This window comes from Cupressus sempervirens, chromosome 7 (genome assembly GCF_028749045.1).
Source record: "Cupressus sempervirens isolate cs-2001-9-10 chromosome 7, ASM2874904v1, whole genome shotgun sequence".
Classification (NCBI taxonomy): Eukaryota; Viridiplantae; Streptophyta; class Pinopsida; order Cupressales; family Cupressaceae; genus Cupressus; species Cupressus sempervirens.
In genome coordinates this window covers 359,151,064-359,174,804 of record NC_143124.1, presented here as the reverse complement: position 1 = coordinate 359,174,804, position 23,741 = coordinate 359,151,064, and the positions used below count along the sequence as shown (strand labels likewise).

Here is a 23,741-nt window from a genome sequence, read left to right as displayed (position 1 = left end):
ATGTTTCAGTTACTTTTTTTCACTGCATATGAGTAGATGTGTAATTTTCTTTTCTTTTCCTTGCTACATTCTATGATGAGGCTACTAGGCACATGTGTGGATGTAGTATGTTTCACAACTACATTGGATCCATCTTGTTCTAGGAAGCTAGGCATCTTGTGCTAGGGTCAAGGCATTCTTCATGCCAAGAACCCCGAAGGAGTAAACACTTCGTGGTTGGCGTGGTACAAGCACCTTGGCTACACTCCCCTCTTAAATAGCAGATGGACAACATCCGATGGTTTTAGAGACCGTGACACACAGGACACATATTGAGGTTTTATGGAATCTATTTGATGGATTGTACAATCATCTTTTTAATGATCAATACAATGTAATCATGCAAATAGATAATGTATCTCAGTGATCTCATTGTAATTGTTTAATCTGCATTTTTTATGGATGTACGATGTGTAGATTGACAACTTAGATAATGCAATTATGTACTTAATTTGATTAAGGAGTTGTTAATCCTAATTATAGTTAACACTAATGTATAATTGACTTTTCCACTAGGGTTTCTTCTATATTTATGTATTTCACGCATTTGTATGATGTGGCATTTGTTGATTAAGACATGGTTCTTACATTTTGAGACAACCTATGTACAATAACAACATTGCTTTGGACCAAAAAACTCCAAAAATATGGGTGACCTATGAATTGCCAACAAAAACAAAACCCCTAAAAACAAAACCCCTCCTTCAAACTTTTGGAAATCTCACTGTTATAGCTTTGATTTCAAACCAACAAATTCAAATCTTCTGGACAAAACACTAGATGAACCTAATAAAACAAAAGTCTATACACCTAAGAAAGAACCCCTCAATCTTGAAAGGGCGTGAAAATTCTACCTACCAACATATATCCCTAATATCACGTATGATTCTATCCAAAAATAAAGCTAAATCTAGGCGAATAAATATGAAGTTACAAAAAACTGAATGTGGACAACAAATTATCTTCAATGCAAACAGCAACTATTAATCCAATTTCGAGAAAAAACAAAGAAAATGACATACAATAATAGATCTTGAGAGAAGTTTCAAAAAAAAAAACCAAAAGTGACCTTGTGCTCAAATCAACATGAAAAACAGTAAAATTGAGTATACCCTACTCAATAAAAAGTTCTCACTATTGCTACTTTGCCGAAGTAAATTTAATATAAAATGCAATCATATAGTGACGCAAGCAATTCTTTTGTGTAAGCATAAGCACTTTCGAATGAAATGTGAAAAAAATTCACACAATCATTCCAAAAGCCAATTCTTTTAAATGTTATGGACTGGAAGCATCAAATCTCAAAATTTGTTCATCTTATGCTTTGTCGCTAAGTGAAGCATTCTAGCCATGATCCCTCTCTGCTTACCAAACAAATAACAAAAGGAACAAAGTTCTGTGGTAGATAATGATCGACCAATCTCACTTTTCCTCGGGCAAAGATATTAAAGATTTGGAAATCTTTGTAAAAATCCACTAACAAAAGTATTTCATGCCTTGAAATATGCTGCCATTATTCAATATTGATAGTGCTGCTGCTTGAAGAAACAGTTGTTTATGGACCAACATAGTTTGAACTTTGAATAATATGTGTTGATAGCCAACCTCTGAACACCAAATAAACTATCTGCCAAACAGGGGGATGAATCCTTTTAGGAAAAGATTTGGAAGGCAGGTGAGTCAAAAACATCAACAGTGGAGCCAAAGTTACTAACAGCAAAGGCAATGTCCACTTCAGCTTTCAGAAGCCATAGATTCATAAGACAAACATAACAGACTCATAAGAATATTACTAGTGCCTTCTCTCAACATTTCAAAAAAGCATATTTACTACGTGAAAACTTTATTGCATATGGATGCAAACACCAACATGTAGAATCACCAGCTAGCCCAGAAAGAAAAGGCAAAATTGAGATTTAGTGTCCCATGATGAAGCTACATGCAAGTTACAGGTGACCATAAACTCGGGGCAACATAACCATAGAATTAACAAAAACATTAATAAAGCTTTGGAGACTAGTGTTACACTACGACCATTCCTTCCTTCCTTTTGTATGTAGCATATTTCATATTCCCTTGATCTTTGTAAATGCATAAAATGTAGGCAGCAAAGGGAAGCACCCAGGTACCAAACTACAAGTCTGCAATTCCTCAAAAACCTTTAACTCTGTATAATATTGCCCCGTTTTGAAATTCTTCTTGGTTTTACATTATAAAACCAAATCACTATATACAGCCAAAATGAATCACTTCTGCATTTGCATCACTACAAACACAGAATAAGAATTTCTGCAGTCTCTAGAGTTTCAATTCAGGATGAACCCTTTGGCTTGGGAAAGGTATTCAAAATCTTCCTTACAACAAAACAATCAGGAGGACTAATATTGATATAATAATTCTTAATTGTCTCTACTATTTCAAACCCAAATTTCTTGTAGAATGATATAGCTTCCTCATTGTTTGTCTGTACATGCAAGTAGATCTCCGAAATGTTTGGATCATGAGAGCAGAGATCTAAACAGTGATTCAGCAATTTTGATCCTACAAAAAGATGGAAATAATCACACGCTTAATAAACCATATGAAATCAAATCCATCTTGAGCATCAGACGGACAAAATAACAACAAAAAAATAAATTATAAATTATAAAAAATGATACATGGATACCTATGCCAAGCCCTCGATAAGGAGCCAATACACCCAATGTCATGATGTAAACACGAATACCTCCTCCCTCTTTCTTCTCAAGGCGACATGCAATTGACCCCACACAAATGTCACTATAATAGGCTGCAAAATGCCATACAAACAATGAGAGTATCAAAATCAGAAAATCACAACTCTCTGCCTAATAATAACTTCGAACAGCTGAATATACACAAAGCATAGTAATTGGTGATCTATATTTTATGATTTTGCAATTATGCAGTGCTGTCAGTTAAAAACCGTGTTATGGTAATTGAATACTTTATAAGATCATATTTGATGATCAACTAACTATTTTTACTACCCAATTATCTCGATTAAGACATGATTTGGGCTAAATAGCTTACTGAACTAATGGGTACCCATATTTTCAGAATTAGCATACAAAAAGAGATAATCTTACCGAGCTTGGTGAAGTCCCCTGCAAAGAGGGCATCGGAATAGTATTTGTCATTGTATCTGACTGGGAAAATCGCAGTGTTGAGCTTCTTCAGTTGCATGAGGTTCTTGTCCCGAAGATTGTCAAATGAAATGGGAACCTCATTTTCCTTTCCTTTCACACTTTCTTCACTCATCTCTGGCATTTCAAATACCTCCTCCTTTCTTCTCTAGGTCACGTGAAATCGACCCTCCACAAATTTCTCTATAATAGGCTGTCAAAAGACCACATAAACTTTGAGTGTTGCAAAATCAGAAAATGACCGTCTACCTAAGAATGACTTCCGACAAATGATTATAAACAAAGTCTAATAACTGGTGACCCATAATTTATATTTCTGCAGCGCTGCCAAATGAAATATTGTGTTGAGGTAATTGAATATTTTATGAGCTGAATTTGCTGATCAGCAAACTATTTATTTTTTTCCAAAATAAATGAGTTTATCCATGGTAAATAATAAACAAATATACAAACTAATTATATATACAAAAGGTACCTGACTTTATAATATTAACCAATATTTACAATGAGTAATGAAAATTTTTATGCCACTGAAATATAATCTGTATTTCTAGTTTACAAGTTCACAACAAAGCTACCAGTAGCAATGAGAGTAATATAAGTATTGTCTGCCGTCAAAACCGCAGCCTAGCTAGCAAAGGAGTGCCCAACAACTGTGACAGGAGTTCAACAAAAACGCCCAAATCTCAGTCATGCTAAGAATGACAACTTGAACCCAAACCATGAACATTGCTACGGTATCATCTCCAACAATGAACTGATAAAATTTTCAAACGTGGAGTATCATCCTAATCCAACCAAGCCCACTCTAATAGCATGCCTGAACAGACAAATGTACATAAAGTCAGCCTTCCAAATTTTTTTAATTGCTGTACTACTGGCACCTCCGCAGCAGATCAAAAAAATGATAATTTTTGAATTGCAATAAAACAAGGTTGAAATTTTTTTGTGAAGAAATCTATCAGGAGCGTCATGTCTTTCATGTTCAAACTTGATTCCCAACAGCTTGAATGGCTATACAAGCCTACACAACTGCAAGCCTACACAACTGCCTTGGAAAATTGTATCAAATAAGGAAGGAAATGTAGGACATGCTTCTTATCTCCTAAATAGTCAAAATACAATGAATGAACTACATCAACAGATGCATGCTTTCTCAAGTTTGGTCATGTCAAAGAGATGTGGTTATCCATTGCAACTTTACTCTACCTTCTTGCTGTTAAGATTTGAGCCCATCAAATAAAGATAACCATCAAATAAGGAAGAACTAAAACAGACACAAATCCACCAGAAATTATCCCGGGAAACCTCTTCAAGAATGAGGGGAAAAACCCAGCCACACAATGAAAGATCCTTTTGTTGATAATAAAATTCAAGTATACAATGCCATTCACAAGATGAGATACATATAACACAAAGGAGATTCTTCACTTAACAACAAAAGGTCCTTTTCAGCTGAAGCTGACTAAAACGGAATTAATGTCTAGAGATTAAGATTTCTATTGTAGCTACAAACTCCAACATTCCCTCTTAGTGAGAGAGAAATCTTTAGCTGAGCAGTCACACAAGGCTGCAACCAAAATGTCAATGATAAAATCTAATCACGTAGATCCTATAAAATTTCATGGAATCACTCGACATTAAAATCCTGCAAGAAACACAACTAGATTCTCTTATGACACTAAGAGAACAATTTATTCATGGAATCACTCAACATGATAGACCTGAAACAATTACTCAATCATGGAATCACTCAACATGATAGATTTGTAAGAATCCCAGCTAAGCCTTTAATCACATATTCTCTATACATGAACCATCGTGAAATTACTCAACATGACATCCAACTCCCATCACAGATTCTCTCCACGTGATGTCATCATGGATTCCCTCCACATGATGATCACTCCCAGAGAAAAAGAGTTATAATAGTTGATTCTTACAATATTATTTATTTATACATGTATAGAAATATAGGAATAACAAAAGAAAAACAAGACTTAGTTCCTTTTTAAGTCTCAAATTTTACAAATACTATGAGTTTTACAATCATATCTGAGAATGATGGGGATTCCATAAGCACTCGCTTTTAATTATGAAGCCTCCCTCTGAAGCTAAAACATCTCCCTCTTAATTAAAGCAACATCCTCATCCCATTCCCATTGCATCCTGTAACAAAGAGAGATCAACGTAGAGATTGATGCAAAAGACAACAACATTTCTAGTAGTATAACAAAAATAGAATATTTCTCTCTTTCACATAGACCATGCTTGATCAAGACATGAAATAAGCTTCAAAATTTGTGCAACTTCAGTTTAATTTCTGAAGCAGACTCCAACAGATATGCATTTATCACTCTCATCGAGGCTTTCATTTCATAAAGCTGAGAGTAAGTCTTCACTATCAAAACACTAGTTGTCTTTTCCACTAGGTGAGAGACAACGCCTTACAGTTACCGCATCAGGGTGCATAAAACTCTACTAACACAAGTTTTTCTGAACTCAATACCTTGGACTTAAAATATTAGGAAGATAACTGAAAAACATTTGACGAGGGCACATACAGACATTCTGCTAGCAGACACAGTCACCCAACTCCATCTCAACTCCAGTCTTCTTCACGATAATAATTCTTACTTATGTTATTTAGGATATGTGCTGACATCCCTCTCTTTCCTGTAACACTTGCTTCACCTCTTGCATTTACCTTCTGGTTGTGGATGGAATGAACAAGAAAGGTAAAATTAATCTCCAATTTGGACTCACCGTCAATGAACTGTATGAAGTGACAAGAGCATTCCACGGGAATAAGACATTTGCTAAAGAGTACTCATCTTTCCGCACAAGTACTGTACAGCACAAATGATACGATCAAGAAACTTCTGCCAAGAAGAGAATATAAAAGGGCACTCCATAATTATGATCACCAATAAGCATAAAAGGATAAGGCCCAGTCATCATGGGAAAGGAAACTAACAGATGCTGAAGAAAAGAATATACTGAGAGACATAATTAACATCGAGTTGGAGATGACAGGGCTAGAAGAGCCGAAATAAAGCCATTCAAGAACCAACAGAAAATAAAAGACTTAACAAATTTCAAAAAGCACAAAAATTTGAGAATAAGCGACATGCCCATAAACAAAGCCAATACCTCCACTGAAAGAAGTGCCTTCAATGAGACCATTTTCAACTGACATTGACAAAGGCAACACTTTTGCCCAGAATTGCAGAATGCTAAAATTTCATAGCAGCTGGTAATTGCCAATTTACAAAACAGAAAAAACAAAAAAACAACAGCTCAAAATTCACGCATGCAGATGGACTTGAGAGAAGCAAGGATTAAAACAGATTTGAATTAGAAATAAATCGTTCCACCCAAGACAAGCAGATACATCTTAAGCAGCAGTGAACGGTAAAATAATTGAAGAATAAATTGACACAGAGGGACTTAAATTCACATACAGAAAATGACTAGTGCCAAAAAGAATGTACGATGCCAAAGGGTACCAAAACAGGAGTGATGAAGAGAGTTTTCACCTCCCTCCAAACTTACAAGAAATACACCGAAACTAGCAGAAGCAATATAAGTAATATACTAATAATTGATGACGAAGCCCACAAGAAGACAACGGACTTGAATCGCAAGAAAGACAAGGAACACCAATCTGAAGAGACACAATGTCAGCATGACTAAAAAGAGGCACAATATAAAAAATTGAACCAATAACAATAAAATACACTCACCGCCAACTATGCCAAGTCACCAATTATATGGTATTCACGATAGACAGAGTAAGACTTGATGGCAACAATAGAAAGAACCAGAAATAATATGAATGAACATTAATGATCAGAAATGATGAAGCCTTTAAAACTTAAAGAAGAATGAAATCTGAAAAGATATATGGCAGAGATTAATAAGACATAGCAGAAACGCATCTTGCAGATAAAGATCTAATGCAGCTACTAACACTTAATACCTACAGATTGCCAACAAAATACTTAATGCAATCTGCAACAAATTGATGAATTCGTAAACGAAACTTCCTTAAATATTGTCATCCAACTTGGCTCTGATATCATGTTAGGATTTGAGCCCATAACATTAAGATAACCAGCAAATAAGGAAGAAGTAAAACAGATACAAATCCACTAGACCTGGGAAAACCCTTCAAGAATGAATGGAAAAACCCAGCCACACAACAAAAGATCCTTTTGTTGATAATAAAATTCAAGTATACAATGACATTCGCTAGATGCGATATATATAACATAAGAGAGACTCTTCAATTTACCACAGAATGTCTCTTGAAATTCCCAACAATATAACTCTTTATTACAAATACACTCTTTGAATTTCCATGCCTCAACGCATGATAAATGACACATCTTTATATTTAATATTACAATTATCATCAACGTCCTTTTCAGCTGAAGGTGATTATAATGGAATTAACGTCCAGAGATAAAGATTTCTATCGCACTGACAAACTCCAACATTTGCAGTCCTCAAAATCACCCTGACATGATCTGTTAAGATCTGTAGCTTAAACCTTACCTCATGAATCAACAGAATTTCAATATTTTACTGAACAATGAAAATTTATTATTTTAGGGAATAATTCTTGTGTATAGAACGATTATATATCCGTGGTTAAATCTAAGTCAAAATAGGGGAGGCAAACCTTCTTGCCATGTACATATAAAGAATGCTATTGAACTTTTTTAATTCAGAGGGCTCAGAATATTCTTTACAGCATCACCTCACCTTGTCATGTCCCCAAATTGTGATATTGCTATCAGGATTTAACTATGTAATTTTTGGGTCAAACTCATTGACTCATATTGGGTCAACATGAATCCATCTCTCATGAGAATAAATGAAACACTCGGCACTCATTGGATCTAGGTGATGCTCACAAAGGTGAAGCACCGGGACTTCCTGAGAGGTCACCCATCCCAGTACTAATCCAGCTTGAGCATGATTAACTACATAGTTTCCCCAATGGTTAAACCCACTCTGCTTGTAACCACATTTGCAAAACCTTCACCAAGTGTTGTGCCTTATGAACCATTCATTAGAAAGCCCCTTAAGCTTATCAATTGATAAGTACGAGATAATTTCCACAGCAAGTCAAATTGTGATATTGCTATCAGGATTTAACTGTGTAATTTTTGGGTCAAACTCATTGACCCATATTGCATGAGTAGTGATTCATAATGAATCCATCTCTTATGAGAATAAATTGAACACTAAGCACTCATTGGATCTAGGTGATGCTCACAAAGGTGAAGCACCGAGACTTCTCAGGAGGTCACCCATTCCAGTACTACTCTAGCTTGAGCGTGCTTAACTACGTACATATCAATTAAAATCTTAATAGCAATATCACAATTTGACTTGCTATGGAAATTATCTTGTACTTATCAATTAATGAGTTTAAGGGGCTTTCTAATGAATGGTTCATAAGGCACAGCATTTGGTGAAGGTTTTGCAAATGGGATTGCAAGCAGAGTGGGTTTAACCATGGAGGAAACTTCGTAGTTAAGCGCACTCAAGCTGGAGTAGTACTGTGATGGCTGACCTCCTGGAAAGTCCCGATGCTTCACCTCTATGAGCATTACCTAGATCCAATGAGTGTTGAGTGTTCCATTTATTCTCATGATAGATGGATTCATGTTGAATCACTACTCATGAAATATGGGTCAATGAATTTGACCCAAAAATTACATAGTTAAATCTTAATAGCAATATCACAGTTTGACTTGTGGAAATTTTCTCGTAATTATCAACGTCCCCAAATGTTAGCAAAATAGACTAATTATTTAGAAGTTGTCCAAATAAAATTGACTTCAATTTAATTAAAAGTGACTTCAATATTAAGTATTATTAAGTCGGTTAACTCAGTGACTTTACTACAATGTCAACTTCAAAATATATAATAAAGTTACATTTTGGAGGGAAATGAAATGAAAGAAATGAAAGAAAGTATTTCTCTCAAAATGGGGAAAAAGCTATTATAAAAGGAGGAAAACTGGAATTGTGAAGGCATTCTATAGATTGTTATTTTTATTGAGTCTTTTCTCTATGAGCTTCATGCTTTTCTTGAAGGCCCAGTAAAACGCTAAGACAGAAACCCTAGATGATTTGGTGATTTGGATGAGAACCCAAATCAGCTCCCTTGGTGGATTCTCTTCAGATTCATAGGTGCATTACATTGTTCAGTTTTGTGGATGGCTATCACACTACAAATGATCATGTCTCACCGGGATTTTGATGATATTGGAGTGAAATCATGCGGATATGTTGCATGTAAGTTTTATGCATGTTCTAGCATTGTAACAGCAATCTATTTGATGTGACAGCCATGCATGTTTTAGATCAGAATCGTTTTCAATTATATTTGTCTTTGAAATTGCTTATTTACTCGGAAATATGTATTGTTCCCTTTGCATGTTCAGTTTGCATATTTGCATGTTCTTATTTGCAATGAAATGAAGCAAAACAATTGAAACCCAAATCAGGTTTGAGACAATATCCTAGTTCAGTATATTTCAGTGGTATCAAAGCAAAATGACTCTACCAACCTATAACGGTTGCATTGCATGTGTATTGGATGTTATTGAATGGCAATTTGGTGCATACCCTAATGATTGAATGTCTGTTTGAGAGCAATTTATGAAGAGGGTTACCAATGAATGTTATCTCTGAACAGTCCTAGTTAGTGGATTTGTGTTGCATGTCAGTTTGGTGGATACACAAATGGTTGCATGTCACATTAGACCAGTTTGTGAAAAATGGGTTATTGTTTGTTAATGTTAAAGCTTCAGTTGGATTCTTAGTTGCCAATTTGTGAAACAAATCCGATTCGGGCACGTAAATCGGATCCGTGGATTCACGATTTTTTTTCCCAATTATGATTCGTAGAGGATTCATGTGTATATATATAGACACACACTAAAAAATGAGAGATATACATAAATCTAAAACTAAATCATTTCATATTATGAATCCATGATTCTAGTATGGATCTACAAATCTAGTATACCTGATAATTGATTTATTTTCACACTTATAAAGAAAATCAGCACATTCACATTGGTTTGCTGAATTATAAAATGAAATTATGATCCTCACACTATGGCTTGGATCCTTGAGGATCCGTGCAAAATCAAGGATCCTGCTCAGATCCTCAAGGATCCAAGCATGAATCCAGATCCGGATCGAATCCAATCCGAATCCGGATCTGGCCTGTCTAGCACGAATCCGGTAACTAAGGTCGGATTGAATTGATCTTGAAATAAACTGTGTTAATCAGTTATTATGGTTATTAGTTAATCATTGTTATCTATGTTTTAATAATCATCAAATGATTCATTTACACGCGCATGCACACACACATACACATTTGTGTGGGTGTTGTATTTATATCATCTAATTATATTATTATAATTAATAGATATATAATTATTGATCAATATTCAAATCCGATTATGTGGATGATATATATTAAACACAATGTTATTAATACACATTGTATTTGTCATTTACCACAAATACCAATTGCAGATCGCATATTGCAGTTTGAGTTATTAATCACAATGATTTGTATTGGAACGGTACTTATATTACCGTGAGCCGATGGCTTTTGTAATGTCCCCTTTTTGGGACATTAGAAATATTAAAGTCATATTATATATAATGTTAAAATTGAGTATGAGAGTGTAGACTCAAATTATTAAAAGGTCAATTTAATGTTATCAAGAGGGCAAAAGGTCAAGGAGGAATAGGACGAAATGCCAGAGGGAAGTTGACGAGTCACAAGGGAATAGGACGAAAGCCAAAGGGGAGTCAAAGAGTCTTAGTTTGTGTATTAAAAAGGGAAAGAGGCTCATTCCTAGGCATGCTTGATTTATGATTCAATTCAGTTTTCTCCCTTGTGAGAGTTTTTCAAAAAGCTTCATCTTTCAGCTAGTATGAGGACGTAGCCCCTCGTGCTGGCAGACAGTGGACGCAAACCCATTGTCCAGGGAGACTTCAGTTAAAGTGTTTCATATACGCTTATAGGTTCTTGTTCTAGTATTCCAATCTTATTGTTAATCTGTATTTAACTTTTAAGATTGGATTTGTTAGTGTTGGTTATTGTATTGCTATTGTATAATACAATAACATATTTTAAGGAGTTGTAAGAGTTTGCTGGTTTTATCTTACTGGTTTGTAACGCATTGTTATATGCTCGAATCTTGAATGTTATTTTGGAAATAATGGGTTATTATCTTATGGAGAATCTTCTGGTTTATTATTGCATTGTATTACATTTTCCTATATCTGAGTTTGAATGTTATATTTAAGAAGAAGCTAGTGAAATGTCTATGGGGATTTCAACTAGTTTCGATTGTGTCCATAATACATCTGCATGTGTTTAGTTCTGAATATATTCAAAAAAGGAAAAACGAGTAAATATCTAGTTAGGGATATTTCAGCTTTTGTCCATCGGACATCCCCCATGTAGGGTCATGTCTTTTACATTTCATATAAATACTGTAGAGATCGCTTCAGTTGGAGAACACATACAACATCAGCAGTGCCATTACAACTAGCAGCGACCTCTCTCATACATCTGAATTCATACTGACAGTGATTTAAATATATACTACAGGTTGGCACCATTGCTATAAACACAAAACTGCAAAATAAAAGGATTAATCATCAAGGAGATTCAAATTAGGTTACATCCATTATAACAAAGAGAGATAAATACATATAAAAGAGAGATATATATACAGAAAGAAGTATTATTTCAGATCCTATTTCCTTAACAATTGCATGTCAGATTTTTTTAGTTGCATGTCAAGGTTGACTTGTTGCATGTGCATGATAGGTATCAGAAGTAACAGTGCATCTGTTCCAATTAATTAAATGGGCTCTCAAGAGATTGATATGTACAAGTATTATAATAGAAGTCAAAACAACAACAAGAACAAGCACAATCAGAAGAAGCAGAAGAACAAGATCCTTTCAATACGGAAAAAAAGAAATAATGGCTGGAATGGTCAGCCAAGTATACAGGATGGTTTGGCACATTTGGCTCAACAGCAGCAGCAGATGATGCAGACTTTCGTCAAGTCACAATAGCAACTTCTGACTGCGATTGGTAATCTAAGGGCGCAACCACAACCAAGGAATCAAGATGATGAAAGAAGTGAAGTCCGGCAAGACAATCCTGCTGGAGCATCCTCTAATGTTGCTAGGAGTCAGGACAGCAAACACAAGGTCTGATAGGCCACTTCAACCTAGTCCTGTACTAAAAAGAGAAGAACAATCATCTACAAGTTCAAAACAACAGCATAAGAGAAAAAAATTGAATGGAGGTATACAAAAACACAAAAATCTACATGCAGATTTAGTTCACAAGGATAACAGAAAAGCATTGGGGATTGACTCACATAAAGGCTTCATCATCTCTGCGAGAAGATTCAGAAGAGAATTCTAGAAGAGAGATAAACATGACTTCTCTTGCTGTTAAGCATGAGATTGATGTGGATTCTTTGGGTGACCGCAATGCACCTTCTAAAGTATTAGTTGATTCCGATAATGACGCTATTCATACACATGAACAAAATCCCATGACATTCAAAGTGGATGACACTTCCGATAAAAAGGTGCTTATAAAATTTGAAGGTACGACACAAATGCATGACAGTTGTGCTAATTTTTATAACATCAGCAATATATCTCTTTATCCTCAAGATACTGCAACCCAAGATCATAGAGAAGATAATGTGATTGAATCATCTAATGTTGAAATTCAAGTTTTGAAAGATAAACATGAGTCATCGGTTGATGATTCATCCTCGAAAAGGACTGAATTTGTTCACCTTGGAACACCAGCACTAAATCAGCCCCAAGTAATGGTTGAGAGTTGGACTGAGAAGGCAAAGAAAGCTAATTTGATATCCCAACAAGCCAAGCTTCCCCCGCAACAAATAATATTATTGGCAGATATAATAATTCTAAGGAAGTTACTATTTGTGGAACAACCACTCATGAGTTGACTTTGGGTGTTGGTGATGGCATCTATATTCAAAATTCAATATTGGCACCTAGTTCTTGTGATGGTACAGCTGCATATTGGTAGGCATTTAAGCCAGATGACTTGGGTTGTTTTGGGACAAGTGACTGTCCTACAGGGCTGTTCACTACATTTTCAGAATTGTTCAGGTCTACATCAACCATGGGTATGCACTGGAAAGTGTGGGAACATGATTACTTGGTGGGAAATCCTCATTAGTCTACTTTTGCCTTGGTATGATATCATTGCCATCCTATTTGTTGCTGGTCAATATGTGGAGGCCTGGTTTGTTGATCTTTGAATATGTGAGAGCTTCTTATCACATTCTTTGGTTGGTCTACATGTATGGTTGGATGACTGATGATGTTTCCTTGGTATTAGACTACTACATTTCATATAGAAGTTTCTGTATTTAGGATCCAAGTATTGACTGGTTGGGTAATATTGCTTCACATGGATTCCATTATTTTACTTTGCAGTTTGTGGTGTAGTGGCACTGATATCAGAGTAACAAAACAGATTAGCAGAGCAGTGCCCTAAGGTTGACATGGGATCCAATTATTTGGTTTCAGCATGCACGTGTAAATTGCTTGAGGGCAAGCAATATCTGGGTAAGGATAACTGTTATGTCCCTAAATGTTGGTACAATATATTTAATTATTTCATAAGTAGGAAATATTTTCCGCAGCAAGTTAAATTTTGATATTGCTATCAAGATTCAACTGTGTAGTTTGGGACAAACTCATTGACCCGTGTTTCATGAGTATTCACACGAACCCATCTCTCATGAAAATAAATGGAACAATTAACACTCATTGCATCTAAATTACATTTCTATAAACATTGTCAGGATGTTTGAGATAAGTTTCAGCTTCATAGAAGCCATAATAAAGAATCTAAATTTTGGGGTTTTCAAAAAATTCTAGACTTAGCCAAATTTCAGGATTTAGCACAACTCCAACATTCTAATGCACAACTCCAACATTCTAACCTCCCGCAACCTATCCTGGCTTTGATCAAATTAAAGTTGGAACATGGATTTTCTAAAGGTTTAATCCCTGACAAACTTAGCTTAACTATTGCTCCCACCACAAACATACATGGCTTCCTAGCAAGCCAAACTTGCTTGAAATCACTTCCTTGACTTTGAGACTTGAAAATGTTGCCAACTAAAACCACCTAAGGCCACTACTACTGATAAAGCAAAAAGAGGGGGTCCCCATTTGTAATAGGACAATGGTGTGAACACCTCACAATATCTAGCACCCACCTATCCTGGCTTTGATCAAATTAAAGTTGGAACATGGATTTTCTAAAGGTTTCAACTCTTTCATCTCAAATCCCTTGGCTTCAACTCTAAATCCTTGACAAACTTAGCTTAACTATTGCTCCCACCACAAACATATATGGCTTCCTAGCAAGCCAAACTTGCTTGAAATCACTTCCTCGACTTTGAGACTTGAAAATGTTGCCAACTAAAACCACCTAAGGCCACTACTCCTACTGATAAAGCAAAAAGAGGGGGTCCCCATTTGTAATCGGACAATGGTGTGAACACCTCACAATATCTAGCACCCACCCCAAGGAATGCTCCTGAACATTTCAAGAATAAAACTCATTTGGAACCAAAACTCCTTGATTCATTCCATTTTCACCTATCAAACAACTAGGAAATGCACTCAAAATGGAAGAAACCACTGGCTGAGCTAAGAGCCTTCACCGTTGATTGCTCAAGTGTGTACAAGTGATTCATTCCCTACTCGACAAGAACCTAGAAAGCCTCTCAAATCCATTAAACTTAGCTATTTGATATCCTTACTCCTGTTGGTTCCCAAAACCACAGATTGGAAATCCAAGAGCTTGCCAATTCTCCAACAGGATTCCACAATCAATTCTAACCAACAAATGTGAATGACCTTGATTCCCCTGCACTTTAAGCTCTGCTACGCCCAGGTGAGTAGACCTTCACCTACAAGAATGCCAAGGTTTGTTGTCTAACAACCTTGCTTTTTTCACAAATATATATATGTGTGTGTGTGTGTGTGTGCGCGCGCACACACAATCTAAATTAGTCCAGACTGAGCTTTAACTCCTATGATAGGGAGACAAACTAGACATAGATACAGAAACAATTCAATCTCCGACTGTTTTATATTCCTCTTTTCTTAACATCTAAACTCCTGTTCCAATGATAGATAGAAATATTGTGGTCTTCAAAGATAGACGACTATGGGCAACCATTCCCGACAGTGATGCATTCACAAGAATTTGCACTTGGAACTTATCATATCCAAATATATATATTCCCTATCATATTCAATCTCCAGATCTCCGTCTTAATAGCCACGTGGTATTCAGTCTTACATTTACAGCTTGGCTCTGATACTAGCTTAAGGTAGGATCGTTGCAAATGTAATAGCACTGCTCGAAAAGTATGCGTTTTCCAAAGGCAGCAATCCCTCTGAATTTATATTGTGGATGGGACAAGGACAGGCATGTCCCTTCATTAACACATTATTTATGATTACTAATTATTACACAATTGTTAATTATGTCTGATTTTATATATATATATATATATATATATATAATCAAAGTGATTTAACTAGTAATCATAACAATGTATCTCATGGTGAAATCAATCTGACTAAAGCTACAAGCTACAACATTAACATGTATTTATTATTGTTAATAGTAAATACTCTAAATTACTAAATTTTGATTAGTTGTCATATAAAATATAAAATTTAAATAACATATATTTATAAATCTGTTTTAAAACGGTATAATTATAAATACTATAAAATTTGTGTCAATATTATTATTTTCATTTTCTAGAGACTAGAACTATAAATATATAACAGTATTAACAATTTTAAAGTGTTTTAACTTTTAAGTTCTTAACAAATTTAATATTAAATAGATTCATAATTAATATATTTTAATAGATTTTAATACATTTCAATATGCAAATGTATTTACTAATCTGGTATTTGAAATTTTAATACATTCATAAACTATTAAGTTTTATTTATTATATGCTTTCAGATTATAATTCATTTTTTTGGCTAGGTTTTCAAAGTGTACCAATTTCTTTACAAGATGGCTACAGGCAAAATGAGAGACGCTTATGGAAACATGGGATCCCTGGAGCAAAACAAGGAGATGTCCAATGTATCCATTGTCTTAAGCATATGACTTTCGGCATAAGCCGATTGAAATACCATCTTGCAAAATATTTCATACAATGATATTACACCGTGTGATAAATGTCCAGAAGAGGCTACAAGAGAGGCTTTGACAAGCCTTCAAAAGTATGCACAAAAGAAGGCAGCAAAAAAAGAGGACTTTTGAGGGCATGGCAGCCCCAATGGGGAGTTCTAGTTCTTCAGGATCACAAACAAGTGTAAAGGCTTCTTCTTCCATAGGACCACAGATGCAAGGATCGCGAAGTGTGGGCAAGTCTTTATTAAATTTTTGGGTTCCAAATAACACTCCTGGTGCTCAACCCGGCTTGCTAGGCACTACATGGAACAAAGCAATGCCTGAGAAGAAAAGGGTGGCAATTACAAGCTTTTGGTTCTACAATGATCTTCCAGTCAATGCTTTATGTAGTCCATATTGGGATCAAGTGGTCACTTCAATCTCTTTTTTTGGTAAGGGGTTCAAGCCCCGAACTCGTTATGAGGTGAGTGTAATGTTGTTGACGATGAGGTAAAAACCATTCATCAGCTTGTGGAAAAGCAAAGAAAAGTTGGGAACAGAGAGGTTGCACTATTGTATTTGATGAGTGGACAAATGGATAGAAATATGACGATCATCAACTTTGGAGTTGCTTCAAATGGACAACTAGTATTTGTAAAATCATGCCTCTGATCAAGTCCTAGCCCCCTATAATTTTATAGGCTAGCCCTATAATTTTATGGTAGGGTATGGGCCCCTAAACAGATTATTCTATAGGGCTGACCTGGCAACTGGGGGTAGGGCAACTCTGCTGGGGGCACCAGGTGATTGATGGCCCGATGAACCTACAGGGCGGGGGGGGAGGGTGCTTGCAGGGTAAGGGCCCTATAGGCGATTCCCTATCCCCACTCGAATGCAGGAAATTTGTGCAACATGTTGGATAAGGGGTAGTGGAAGTGGGAGTGTGTTACATCCCAATTTTTGACTTAATTTGAAATATAGTCGTTGAGGTTCAAAGGAAGTCAGTTGGGAGTTTAATTTGTTATAATCTAGCGAAATGGTAAGATAGATAGTCGTTATGATTTCAAGTGAAGATGACATGTTAGTTGATCATTAATCACAAATTCATGAAATTAAGAAGATGGTTAACCCTTGTGATTATTTAAATAATTTATTATGATAATATAATTTAACAATGGAGAATTTCCTTGTAGGGAGCTTGTCAGTGGGGTGGAAACATTGTCAGAAAAGAATTAGGCAGGAGCATCACCATCACTAGGCAGATGGGTAGAGGACCTAGCGACTTGGAACAAAATACATTGGCATGACCCGCATGAGTTATTTAATAATTAATTTAATTAAAATAATTGAGTTAAAATATAAAACATATCTCAAAGGATTTTAATTTATCTTTCATCGTATTATTTTGATAATAATTTATATTCATGCATTTAAATATAAAAATGTTATAATTTAATAATTTAAATAAATGATTATAATAATGTTCAAAATATAATTATGTTTGGAATTATAATATTCGCACTATAATTTCTTACTTTTAACTGATTAATTCTTGGCATGAAAATCGATTTAATATTTGACGATTTGAATTGTATAATCGTTCAACTTTATTTTTCCAACCTTTTATTTATCTTTCCTTTCTTATTCTTTTCCTCTTATTTTCCTTCTTTTTATAAATTCGATTTGAATGGCATTCAAATGGTTTCTTGTAACTAATGGTAGCCGAAGAGCCAAGCATCTCCTTTTAATAGTCTCTTTGATTGTATTTTGATATAACTTTTACCTCTTACAACCTATAACTTTTCTTTTCATCCGTTTATACGTATTTACTTATGCGTTTTAAGTGAGAATCGGATTTTGAGTTTTGGGTATCGGCCTCCAAGGTTCATCATCTGATTTCTTCATTTCCACGGCAACAAGCAACCATCGGACCTTAGCTAGGAAGGTCAGACCAAAGTCACAAGCAAACTGGTATAAGTCACCCGCGGGAGTTGGAGCAAACTGTTAAGATCACATAAGAAACCGCAGACCTTGTTTCTTTTCTTTAATTCCTTCATATTGCTTTGTCTGACGTGAGTCGGGTTTATCACAATAACCAAGCACACATACTCTTGCTTTTAACCATTTTGTTCCATTGTTATAGGATCCAGCTTTGATTCCACAGTTTGTTTTGTTTGGTAGCTATTGGCCCACATGACCCGACATGCTTGGTATTTTCAATCTCTTTGTTCGTTGAGTCAAACATGAATTTATGGATTGGGTATCTCTAAGATTCTGATACTCGTCCTTCCTGTGTTCTTTATTTCTAATGCTAAATATTAGAGGGTTTTTTTTTTTTATACAAACAAGACAAGTATAGAGTAATACTGTGGTAGCAATTGAGAAGAAATGTTTTTAGTCAAATCATGGGTTTCCCAGTTTGTCATTTGTTTGCAATATGTGAGGAATGTCACCTATGGATCACATTTCAAATTAAACAACTGATCCTTGATTTCATCAATCTTGAGATTTGTCCAAATCTTTAGTTGATTACCAAGATATATTGATTTTCCAATATTTGTTATTTGCATATTTTTGCTTTTACTAAATTCAGATTGGATCTTTATGCCTGATTGTATAATCGTCTATTCATTTTTTATTTCATTATTATTGTTCCTTATCGTTTTCAAGGTCTTGGCTTTCTGAAATATTGGAATTTCTGGAAGATTCATATTATAAAAATCTTCTAGACGGTATGTTTACTGAGCTTCTTTGATGGGCTCTGGATAACCGACAATGATGCCAAAATAGGTGAAGAGGTGTTAAACAATGTAGCGGATATAGTGGAGAGGAGGTGTAGAGAATCTGCACAAACAATTCACGTGATTCTTGCTAGGACCAAATCTGATGCTTGTTTAATCTTTCTCATTGTTATACCAAAAGTTAGTGCTCTTTTTTGTATGTTTACCTTTAATGATAGTTCATGACAGTACAATGCTAATTTTTATTGTCCCACATTTGTTACATATGAGTTCATCAGTTTTTTTGTTATTGTCATGTTATGTAGGGTTGTTTAAACGATTTCCAACACCAGGTAATGTATTGCAATTCTAGATTTGTTTTTCACTGTGTATAATATCTATTTTCAGTCAATACATAATGATAGTTCAGGGAATGAATCAAATATGTTCCAACTCTTTTCTTTCTGATTGGATATCCATCCTTAGTTGGCTAGGCATAATAGTTGAGAACTATATATATATATATATACTACTTGTTGGTTTCCTGATGAATTCAAATAGCAGTGTTTAGAAACTTGATTGTTTAAGTGAATCAACATCAATGCACATGCTATTACAGTTTTCCGAACAAATTTAGAATACTATTAACACCGAGGAATTCACCGACAGAGAAGCCGTGAAAAGGTGAAGAGGTGGAGTAGATCTGCAAGAATGCAGAAGAGAAATCAATTATGATTAAATTAATTAATGAAACCTTCAATTTTGAAATCTTTAAGCATAATTATGTAATCACAGTTTGTGAAATGTTGGATGAGTGTATAATTGACAGAACCGGTTGTTCTGAGAATTCCTAACACCTAGGATTCACCCAGCTGTGTAGCCAAGAAAAAGGGTGACGAGGTGGAAGAGAGGAATCTGTAATAATATGAAACAGTATCAAAAATGACATAACAACATTTATCATTTTTAATATGAACTAAGTAATAGCTCATGCATATTCCTGTTATTGTGATCTGTTGCTACCAAGTCGTATGGTGTGTTACATACCAGAATGCCCGGTGGATGGCAAGATGTTCCCTGCCAATTCCGGTTAGGAAGGGCCTTTCTCGTTAAAGATCGTGTGGGGATAAGTTGTGGCCTGAGGTTAGGTGGTTAAGCCCTTGGCAATGTTTTCGCCTCTCCTCAAGATGTCAGACATGTGTCAAACAAAGATAAGCTATGCATTCAATTGTTTATCGGAAATAGGTATTATCACTCTTATTTACGAGGTAAGATTAAATTCAGTTATTTCGTTGTTACCGATATTCTACACCTAGATGCAAGGGATAGATTCATGGATTGTTTTTCATTTTAATGAATATTGAATATAAGTATATTTCTAATCTCGAGTTACTGTCGCAGTTAAGCAATCGGATGGAAAGGAATCTGAAGCGCTAATTGATTGAGTAATAATGTGAGAACCCTATATGATACAGCGGTATCAGAAGCCCTATTTGAATCCGTGGTAGCGTAAGCCCTATTTGAATCAATGGTATCGGAAGCCCTATTTGAATCAGTGGTAGCAGAAGCCCTAATTGAATCAGTGGTAGCAAAAGCCCCAAGTGATATAGTGGTATCAGAAGCCCAAAATGAACCGATGGTAAACAATGCCCTAATTGATACAGTGGTATGTGATGACCTAATTTTAAATATAGTGGTATTTAATTGTAATCATCATTTGATTTTGAGATAGTGGTTTTTAGATGATAGTCATCATGTGAAATTGTTATAGAGTATTTGTGGACTAACTCGGGTGATCACAAAAGCATCCCTAGTTTGATTTCGAACTCAGTTTTCCGAAGTATGTGGTTTTCAATTTCTATAATAATTTCATTTGATGGTATTTCAAGTTTTCAGTTAAGAAATTTTGTCTAACTGATTTTAATGGTAAATCTTATTCACATGAACATGAATGATATAACTGTCTTCCTATGAAACGAAGTAATAATTGTATTCTTTGAGTATGTTAGATGTTAATTTAGACCTAGGAAAACCGGATGTTACAGAGTGATTAATGTCATCGAAATTGTAACTGATAATGCAATTGTGTATGTGGCAATCTGTAGACTTCTGATGAAGTGACATCCCACATTATTTTGGAGCCTCTGTGCTACCCATTTTCTTGACTTGCTCCTTGAGGATCTAGGAAAACTGAGTTGGGTGGAGAAGGTGGTTGAAGATAGATTAAATATTGCATGGTACATCTATAGCCATACATGGGTCTGAAGTCTTATGAAAGAGCACACTAGTGTTAAGGATCTTGTACGAGCAAGGCTTAAACACTTTGTTACTAATTTTATCAACTTGCAAAGCATATTGGAAACATTGAACAACCTGAGGCATATGTTTTTTAGTCTGAAATGGTTAGAGAGTCCTAATGCCAAGAAGCTTGAAGCAGAAAACACTGTGAAGGTTCTTTTGATGCTAGATTTGACAATCTAATGGAGGAGATCATCAATCTAAGTTCTAAACTCTTGATTGATGATTTAATATTTAATTTGGAGATATTGCAATTCACTAAATTTTGTATAATTTTTTTTGTCCAGGTGTCAACGTTGTTGGTGAAGGTTCTACAAATTGTGGATGGGGATAAAAAACCCATGGGGTTTCTATATGAGGCCATGGATAGTGCCAAAGTGGTTATTCAACACTTGTATAAGGTCAAATGAATTATGAGACCACATATAGAACCATAAGGAACATAATCAATCATAGGTGAAAAACAACTCCACCAACCTATTCATACAATTGTCTACTACTTGAACCCCAAATAACATTTCTTTGACAGTTTTAGAGCAGATGCAAAGGTTCAAATTCACTTGGACATATCAAAGATTGGTTGTTGATTTGGGCCTTCAAGACCTTCTACTTGATGAGCTGCAGAACTACAAGAGGTAAGAACGGTCATTGTCTTCTTCTCCTGATTGTAAACGTAAGAGATAAACCCTACAACTAAGTAAAAAAGAACATATATTTAGTTTTATTATACCATTTATTTCGCTCATTAAGTTTATTGGAAGCTTCACTACATTATAGATGGCTTTTTAATCCTTGCAGATTTGTGGTGAGAAGGTTATGGTGCCACAATGCCTAAACTTCAAAAGCTTGCCATCCAAATTTTATCGCAGCTCTATAGTGCTTTTGGTTGCGAGAGAAGCTGGAGTACTTTTAAGAACATCCACACAAAAAAGCGCAATAGGTTGACTAAGAAGCGCTTGAATGACTTGGTTTATGACTAGTACAACCTTCGTTTGAACAAAAAGATGGAAGGGCAAGCTTCATATGAAACACTTGACTTGGATGACATTGATCCATATTCAGCAGATTGGATTGCTCCTCTTGATGGTGAGGATACAAATGCACATGCAGGTGATCCTTTATTGACTGATGAGCAGGTAGTTGAGTTTGAGAGGGACGCAAATGACAAGGATGCGGAAGTGATAGCACGTAAGGAGGAACATGAGCTTTGTTATCCATCAAATGTTTCTATTGAGCCTGAGGCACCTGTTGCGGATGTTGCGAATGCAACTACTTCAGCACCACCCATACAACAACAACGATCTCTTTTGAGCTTTACTTGTAGATGCAATCTATGACTTCTACTTCTACTTTTCATTGATACTAAAACTTGAACTTAATATGTAATCAGAAGTTGAAGTTTCATGGAATTTGACTTCTATATGTATTGAATTATTTATATTCAGATCTTGTACGTGTTTGTTGGTATATGATGTTATGTTAATCTACTAAGTTTTGGTTGCTATGGACTACTATTTAACTCAAAACTTTGATTAAAATATGGTGGATATCTCAAACCATTATATGTTCTACAAATTTGTTGTGTGTGTGCTTTTAACAATATTTTAAAAAATTATATATTTTTAAATGTTCAATAAAAGTGCTGATTTATTGCCAAAACTTTCACCGAGTTTTTGTCCATTCCGAGATTTTCAAAAAAATTGGATCAGTCGAGATATTATCAAAACCAAGTTTTTCAACTATGCTTTGTAATATCATATGATCTACAGTACCTTGATGCTACAAGCTAAGACAATCCACGTGGATGCAATTGCTTAATCAAATCAAACCAAATTGGGAGATCATCAACTTGTCTATCCATTGCAAAACCTTTCCCAGTTTTTTCTTTCTTTGTCTTTTCTTTTTTTTTCACTTTTTGGGGATTTTTTCAATTTTTTTGGACTTTCCACTTCTAAAGAGATCTTACCTTAAATACAACTCGCAAGTTCATTCTTGTTGATATTACCACCAATGAACTTTGTTCATGCCCTCCTAGCACCATTTTTTGTTGACATGACGATGAAGGCTATGCATACCAACAACACTTGTGAATTTTTAAGTTGTTCCATGAATGAATTTTAATTCAGTCCTCCTTCTAGCAGCAATTTATGTTGATATGAGTTTTGTTCCATTGCGTGCTTATAATCAAACATCAACTACTCAATCTTCTCTTCTCTTGATATAAGATCATTTCTCATG

The 23,741-nt window shown here is 35.2% G+C and overlaps 1 protein-coding gene across 1 annotated transcript in view; it reads right to left on the bottom strand.

The window, feature by feature from the left end:
- Nucleotides 1-1,925: 1,925 nt before the first annotated feature.
- LOC149546956 (Acyl-CoA N-acyltransferases (NAT) superfamily protein) overlaps nucleotides 1,926-23,741 on the bottom strand; it is a 52,436-nt gene continuing 30,620 nt past the window's right edge. Inside the window, exons 2-4 of the mRNA XM_089791449.1 lie at nucleotides 3,150-3,399; nucleotides 2,708-2,830; nucleotides 1,926-2,580 (exon numbers count right to left, since the gene is read on the bottom strand). Coding sequence (XP_089647575.1) covers nucleotides 2,351-2,580; nucleotides 2,708-2,830; nucleotides 3,150-3,330 — 534 coding nt within the window. The 5' untranslated portion in view covers nucleotides 3,331-3,399 and the 3' untranslated portion in view covers nucleotides 1,926-2,350. The remainder of the gene's footprint in view (nucleotides 2,581-2,707; nucleotides 2,831-3,149; nucleotides 3,400-23,741) is intronic.